This window comes from Nansenia antarctica (genome assembly GCF_963989245.1).
Source record: "Nansenia antarctica genome assembly, chromosome: 3".
Classification (NCBI taxonomy): Eukaryota; Metazoa; Chordata; class Actinopteri; order Argentiniformes; family Microstomatidae; genus Nansenia; species Nansenia antarctica.
The window spans coordinates 19309736-19317720 of NC_137688.1; the positions used below are offsets into that span (position 1 = coordinate 19309736).

Below are 7985 nucleotides of genomic sequence, written 5' to 3' on the forward strand. Positions count from 1 at the left end.
GTCAGACAGTCCCCGAGGTACACACGTAGCTTCCGTTTTCGAGCAGCATGTTTCCGTGCGGGAGACTAGAGTCAAAACAGTAGTAACAACGTCGCATTTCACAATGGGATAAAAACACTCAGTTGTTGTTGTCGTGTTACTAGTGCAGAAAAGCCAACGAGAAGTAAATGTGTATTACAAAATGGAGGACAATGCTCATATGCTAACTTTGCAAACACAGCTCAACTCTTTCATGGACTCGACGTGGAGACGAGCCGTGGGTGAGATCACTGTCCTGGTGCGGCAGAGGATGGAACCCCTTCTGGACGGAGCGTCTGTCACATATACCCACACGCACACCGCACAGGATGACCTGCGAGACCTTCAAAGTCAACTGAGTTGTTGCATAGACACTCATTTGAAACACGTCACTGCCGAAATCCTGTCGTATGTCAAGTGCAGCGTTGCGCAATTTGTCCGAGAGACAGCTGAGAAGGACTCTGAAATGAAACGGCTGGAAGAGGACAGACACGGGGACAGCGGGGACATCGGCTGGGTATCGACCGACCCGGGGACTGCTTTCCTCCACTCAGACACAGACCCGCTCAGTGAACTGACAGCTGCAGAGGATGACCCAGGTGAATGTGATTCAGCGCCAAATGTACCTCCTCCTAGGACTAGCCTGTGTTACATGTGTTAGGTTGTCCCTCAGTCAAGCAGTAGCGATGTTATTCCAGCCCGGGTTGAACCCTCATACAACGTTACTGTACATTGAGATTAGTGTTGTCACGATACCAATATTTTACCCTGCGATACTATACCAGCCCAAGTATCACGATACTGAGTAGTATCGCGATACCGCGGCACTTTTGTAACACTTTTTATTTTTATGAACATGCAATGTATTTATACAAGTTACAATAACTTAATGAGTGGTGCATGCAGGGGCGCCGCTAAGGGGGTGGTAAGTTAGGACGATTCTAAGGGCCCAGCACTGACAGGGGCCCATGAGAATCTTTAAAAAATATATATATTATATTTATAAATAATATTATTATTATTATTATCATCATAAGGACGTTAATGTAGCCGAATTCAAATTATAATTCTATGTATTAAAAAAAGTTACAAAAGAAACAAACTGGAGTTTTGTTTCTCTATGTTTAACAAAATTAAGCCTTATTATTTACCCCTCTATTTATTCACTGCATGGTTCAGTCCACCGCGCGCGAGCTGCTAGACTAAAGGAACGTTACCGCGAACATTCTGACAAGGTTTCCATGACCAACATGTCCTGCTGTAGTACGTGTGTGTGGGACAGATGGAGGACAGCCAGATTGGAAATGCATCAAATGTACGCGTGCGTGCGTGGACGATGTCGTGAAAGGCAAAGCCAAAGTCAGGGTCTCAAAAGAGAAAAGTAAAAAAATCACTAAAAACAGTGGTTTAGTGATCTAATCACTGCGTGGATGATCTAGTTAGCTCACTATCCGCTTGTTAAGTCGTGACGTGTTTCCGGGTCCCAACGTTGGCTGAGGCGCTGTCTTCGAAATGGAGAAATAATAATAATAATTAATGATATTTATATAGCGCTTTTCCGAGGCTCAAATACCCTGACAATATGGGGAAAACGGGAAAGTGCTGTGTCCCTTGTTGAATGAATAGATCCGAGTCTAAAAAACGATTAAACTGTCATTCCCGCTGTAGTTCAGAGGTATTCTGGTGCAGAGAATTTCTCGTTTGGACTCGGAAATAGTTAAACGTCACTTTTGACGTCAGACTTAACAAGCGGATAGCTAATTAACATTAACTTCAAGTATAGTTAACTTACAGTGCACTGTCAGTATAATTTCAGTTAAATGTATGAGATGAGTGCAATTTTGGTCCAAATATAGGTTATTAGAGCTCAGTGAATTTGTATCCAGCAGCTATGCACTCTTGCTATAGCTAGCTAGCTAACTAGTATAATGTTACATGCTAATCACGTCATGCACAGATGCTTCAGCATCAGGACTCCTTCCCTCAACCCACCTCCCAGTTGAAGGAGAAGGAGGTGAGCACTGAGCAGTAGGATTTTGGGGTTAGCATTAAGATTTTGAATATTTTAATGTATGCTGCATTACCATGCAAGCTTTGAATACAACTTTAGCTAATATTCATATTTAGTTAATAGTTCTTCCAGTAATTGCAATAACATTGACCACTGGCATCTTAATAATATTGTTAGCTAGCTAGATAACATTTAAGTTAGCTAATCTGGTGTAATGTATGTATTATTATGTTAATACTATTATAGGACATATTATGAATTATGTACCTATGGATACTCCATGCCAGGGCCCTCTTCAAGCAAGGCAGCCAGAGAGGAGAGCAGAGGTGGTGGGGTAGTGGTGGTCTAGTAGTGGATAGTGAGTTGGACTTGTGATCGGAAGGTTGTGAGTTCAAATCCCGCCTGAAACCACACCACTACTAGTGTGCCCTTGAGTAAGGCACTTAGCCTTCAGTTACTCCAGGGGGAATGTCCCTGTAATTCGTAATTGTTTGGATTAAAAGTGTCTGCTAAATGGCTAAATTAAATACAATTTAAAAAATTAAGAGGTAAAGAGGCAGAAGAAGAAGAGCAAGAAGTAACAAAGGACAATGACAGCAGCACAGCAAGTTGGCTTCATCACTAGATTTCAAGGGTCTTATTAAAGATTTTGCTACTAAGAAGGCCCAGCGTTTAGCTTTGATTTGATTTGATCTCTTTACTCCTATCTTGAATCGTTGTGCATTAGGCTAGATATAGTTGTTAGCTCTCCAGGTATACTATTCCACAGTACTGCCGCAGTGTAAAAATAAAAATCTTCCCATTTCACATTCAATTTTGCTGGCATAATGTCTGTGTTGCTCCCTCTTGTATAAGACACGTTTGTCTTTGTGTGAAACAAGCAATGCTGAGTCAGTAAATATCTCTCTGCTGTAATTCTTCATTGATCTAATCCTGACAGTTTTATGGCCAACTGATCTTTACAAGATCTACATTTATTTAGACACAATACCACCCCATTAAAATTATATTTTTTACTTTTTGTGTGATTTATACTTTTATAATTGGGTTCCAATCTTCATTTAATTATACTTTTGTCCTTGTGTTGTTCATGTCTTAATTTAATAAGTTAAAGAATGTTGAGATTTCTTTGCTGAATTGTTGATTCCTGTATTAACTGTAATTTTAAATTACATTTACAAAAGATGTCCATCATTGGATTGCTTGCAGTGCATCAATAGTTCATCAACTTCAACGGGGTTTAGGTTGATGGGTGGTTTAGGTGGGGGGGCCCAAAATGATATTCTGTCATGGGGCCCAGAATCTCTAGCGGCGCCCCTGGGTGCATGAACAACATGCATTTAATGCATTACACTGTAACTCTACAGGTAAGTAAAAGTACTGAAACCGATATTTTTGTGAATAACATGTTTATTAATAAGTAGTTTGAAACATCAAACAGACCAACTGGCCTTTTGCAAGAGTATAGCAAAGTAGGTGTGTCTGTCTGTCTGTCTGTCTGTCTTTCTTTCTTTCTTTCTTTCTTTCTTTCTTTCTTTCTGTGTCTGTCCGTCTGTGGGGTCTTTTTCACGAACTTGAAAAGTAAAAGCAAACACTGCCATATCAAAAATATAGAGGGCTACTTCCAAACTGTAGCTCAAGACTTAACTCAACTTAAGAAAACTCAGTGGTCATATTCCAAAGATTGTCACTAAGCAGGGCAGAAGTGTGGTTATTACTTCATTAGCTAGCACCGGCTGGTTAGCCAGCAACAGCAGCAGTGCTGCCGCACACTTTAGCTAAGAAGTTTATTCATTCATTTTTGTAATATTAGCTAATTGCAAGAACACAGATAATTATAACAAATAAAGCCATACTAACCTCATTAGCTTGCTTGTATTCCAGTGCAAGGTCTGGATGACGACATTGTAGGTGCTTTATTAAGTTTTACGTGTTGCCTCCTTTTGCCTGTATGGCATGATTGCATCTCCTGCAGAACGGACGGCCATCATCTATTGCTTTACCTTCGCGATCTGGTTTAAAACCAAAATAGTTCCAGATAAAACTTTTTGAGTTAGTTTTCTTTAGTAATTTTGGCGTTGATGGTGCGACGCTATGGGTAGGGAACGCTTCTGCCATGACGATACTGAGAAGACTGGCTCGCGCCCAGACAGACATCCAGATAACGTCAATATACAAGGTAATATTGTGACTGCGGAGATGTGCGCGAGCAAACAAACTGGGATCTGTCACAACGGTGTCGCGAGCCAGTCTTGTCCTCATTAGCAGAACCAGTGAATTTGGTAATAGAGGTAACACATTGCCCCGCTGGTACCGTGTTCAACACGGTAGTATAGTATTCCACGGTAGTACCGTTGTATAAAGCTTATGGTATAGTAGGCACCGTGACATTTTGGCACCACGGTATATCGTTGGTACCGGTATATCGTGCAACACTAATTGAGATGACAAACTACTAGTGCACATAACATCAACCATATCATTTTGTGACTGTCTGTCTGTCTCTCTCTCTCTCTCTCCACTGTAGGGCTACGGGAGGATGGTGGGGAGGAAGTTGTAGAGGACCAGAGCAGAGAGGGGGTGGCACCACCTATGGCCTGCTTCATGTTTGACCAGCCAATGGTGGACTACGACTTGGGAGTGGTATCTCTTAACCTCTCTAACGTTGACCAACGCCATGGAGACGACGACCCCCTCCCTGACCCTCACCCATGCCCAGAGGTGTGGACCACAGAGGAGGAGGTGGAGACCAGCCAGCCACCCTCCGAGGGTCAGGGCTCACAGGAGGCCGCTGACCCCAGGGACGAGGACGTGGAGCTGGGTGATGATCAGACCGGCGGTCTGGGGGAAGAAGACGCCCTTCATCCCTGCTCTCAGTGTGGCAAGAGCTTCAGTAAGGAGTGGGTCCTCCAGCGCCACCTCAGAAGACACCGCGAGGGGGGTGAGGGGGCACGGGAGAGTCACGTCTGCCCTCACTGCGGCCGAGGCTTTCGCCAACGGAAGGGTCTGACCTCTCACCTGCTGAGTCACGGCGGGGACAGGGCCTACACCTGCGAGGTCTGCGGCCAACGCTTCAAACGGCCTGAGTCTCTCAACAAGCACCGGGGCCAGCCGCCTCGCACTGGTGGGTCAGCTTGTGGTTGCTCAGTGCCCCGGCGTAAGCACACAGGCGTCAAGCCCCACGGCTGCCCGCACTGCTTCCGCAGGTTCTACCGCGCCGACGGCCTCAAGAGTCATCTCCGCGTCCACCAAGACCACCGCAAGACCATCGCCCCTGGCCCCTCCAGACCCAAACACTGTATCTACTGTGTCTGCACAAACTGTGGCAACTACTTCGGCAGCAAGGCCCAGCTCACCGTGCACGAGCGCACGCACACGGGAGAGCAGCCCTACGAGTGCCCGCTCTGTAACAAACGCTTTAGTTACGCCTGGGCACTGAGCCACCACAAGACCCACCAGTGCGAGCGGACGCACTTCTGCCCGCACTGCGGCAAAGGCTTCCTCTGCGCCATGCACCTGAAGCGTCACCTGCTCACGCACTCCGACGAGTGACCCCACGGCTGCGGCCAATGCGTCATGACCTTCCGCACAACCAACGAACTGATGGCGCACGTGCTGCGGCACCGCCTGGAATACTGCCAGGAATACTTGTGGGTGTTACGTCCGTAGTGTGTGTAGTTCTGTGTTTTGTTTGTTTATTGTGTTCTCTCCCAGGTGATTGTCCTTCCTCCTACCAATTGCCATGGTGATGGCCTGATTGAGCACAGGTGTGCTCAATCATCAATCAAGGGTGGAGGGAGGATAAAAGCCTGGGAGAGACACAGTGATGGTGCCAGTGGGCCAGACTACAATTTGAGAGTTGTTTTGTGTTGGTTTTGTATTATGCAGCTGTAGTTTTGTACCTTAGTTTTGTAGGTTGTGTTCATTAGTCTTAGGTTCAGTGTTGTTTAGTCTTATTTGTAGTTTGATTAGTTAGAGTAGATTTCCACTAGGCCTATTAAGTTTCTTTATTTATTCTTTATTACCATTAACTATTGTATATTCATTCGCTCTTTGTTTTTTGATAGAGTTGTTTTGATTTCAGGAGTTTCACGGAAACCAGTTTGTTATATTCTACAATAAATCTTGTTTATTTTACATTGCCGTTTCTCCTCTAATTCTTTTCCCCCCGGTTTATTTAATTGTTACCCCCCCCCTAATCTCCCTCTCCCTCCCCCCTAATCTCCCTCTCCCTCCCCCCTCCCTCTGAAACCCTGCTGGTCCCAGACACAACGGTGATGGTTCCACTCTCCTCTCTGGTTTCCCCTCTGGTCTAGGATCAGCCCACATAGAGCATATTGTTTTAACCAGTGATAGCTTGGCGGCTCTGGGGTCAGCCAGTTTTAACAGTAGTAATCAATATATCCCAGTAGTCTTTAATGTCCCGGTGCGTGCCTCGCAGGACCGTAGGCTATTACGTGGTGTCAACATGCGCAATCTAATTAATATAGACAGACAACATACCACACAACATCAATAAGTCACCCATTTCCCTACCCTTACCCCGGCAAGTTTTAAAATGCGTAAAGGACTCACTGGAGTATCCGTAGTTTGCGTAAAAATCTTGATCACGTGGTTGTATTAATTGAACAAACTTCCCCGGATATTGTTGTGTTGGGTGAAACCTGGCAAAAAAAAAATATACTGACAATTAAGTACTTGTTCTGGGTGATCTCAATATTAACTGGCTGAGTGATATTTCCTCGCAGCTTAAAGATCTTGCTTGCAGCATAAACCTTTCACAATTGATTTTAGAACCAACTAGACCAAACCTCAACGATGACTCGAAATCTACATTATTAGACTTCATTTTAACAAATAAGGCTAGCAAATATACTAGTGGTGTCTTTGACCTGGGAGTCAGTGATCATTGTCCTGTTGCCTGTGTGAGAGATGTGAGGTTAAAAAAGACTACATCTCAGGTGATAACCAAGAGGAACTTCAAACGCTTTGATGCAGAGTTGTTCCTGAGGGAGCTGGATGGCTGCGACTCGGGTTGCGTGAGCTCTCGATGTCATTGAGGACGCTCTCGAATCCTTTATGTACATTTAATTGCGTTGTTTCCCTGGTTGCGAGATCTAAACTACTAGAACTGAAATCGGCAGGTAACAGGCACGTAACATCCATATGCTGTATATATAAATAAATATATTTGACTACCAGCAAGACACCGGAGCACTCTATAAACGCGGAGATTGGAGCCCCGCGTCAGTCAGCCTTTTCGTAGAAATACATCGCTTCCCAATCCCTGGTTGCGAGATCTAAACTACAAATCTACTAGAACTGAAAGCGGCAAGTTAACAGGCATGTAACATCCATATGCTGTATAAATAAATATATTTGACTACCAGCAAGACAGCGCTGCACTCGTATCTATCAGCCTGTCTGTATGTCATAATGATGTCGTGGAATGGTCATTGAATGCCGATGCTGAGATACTGTGCTGATGGACCATTCGCTGACTGTCTCAATAAATCAAGTACCGTACAGAGATTCCGACCCGTGTTGAACATCCTATTTCCTTGTCAAATCGTGTATGCTGTGCACCTAATCTATCCTGAGATGACACAACGCATTTAAGATCACAATCCTCAATAGATTGATTCCATCGTTTTACCGACAAGAAGATTCTACAATCTATCAGCCTTTCCGTAGAAATACATCGCTCCCTGTATAACGTTATATATCTAACGTTACATGCTTTAAGGCTGATCTGTGCATGATGGTGCTGCATTTTGACATAATTCTTATCGCATTCCCCCCCGTTGTGCTGTGCTGTGCGGTTCCATAGTCCAGAGCTTCATCATCCCCCTTCTAAAACTGCCATCACCCCTTTCCAGTGGCGGGCGGTGCATTTCACACCTAGGCCTTCAGTGATGTCCGACACATTCCTACCTGAATTATTCTACCTCTTAAT

The 7985-nt window shown here is 44.6% G+C and overlaps 1 protein-coding gene across 1 annotated transcript; it reads left to right on the forward strand.

Annotated features, from left to right (window-relative positions):
- Nucleotides 1-484: 484 nt before the first annotated feature.
- LOC308153851 (uncharacterized protein) lies at nt 485-5703 on the forward strand (the record flags this gene model as incomplete). Its single annotated transcript, XM_080527035.1, has 2 exons — nt 485-617; nt 4557-5703. The coding sequence occupies 2 exons, from the start codon at nt 485-487 to the stop codon at nt 5579-5581; spliced, it is 1158 nt and encodes a 385-aa protein (XP_080383161.1). The 3' UTR covers nt 5582-5703.
- Nucleotides 5704-7985: the final 2282 nt, after the last annotated feature.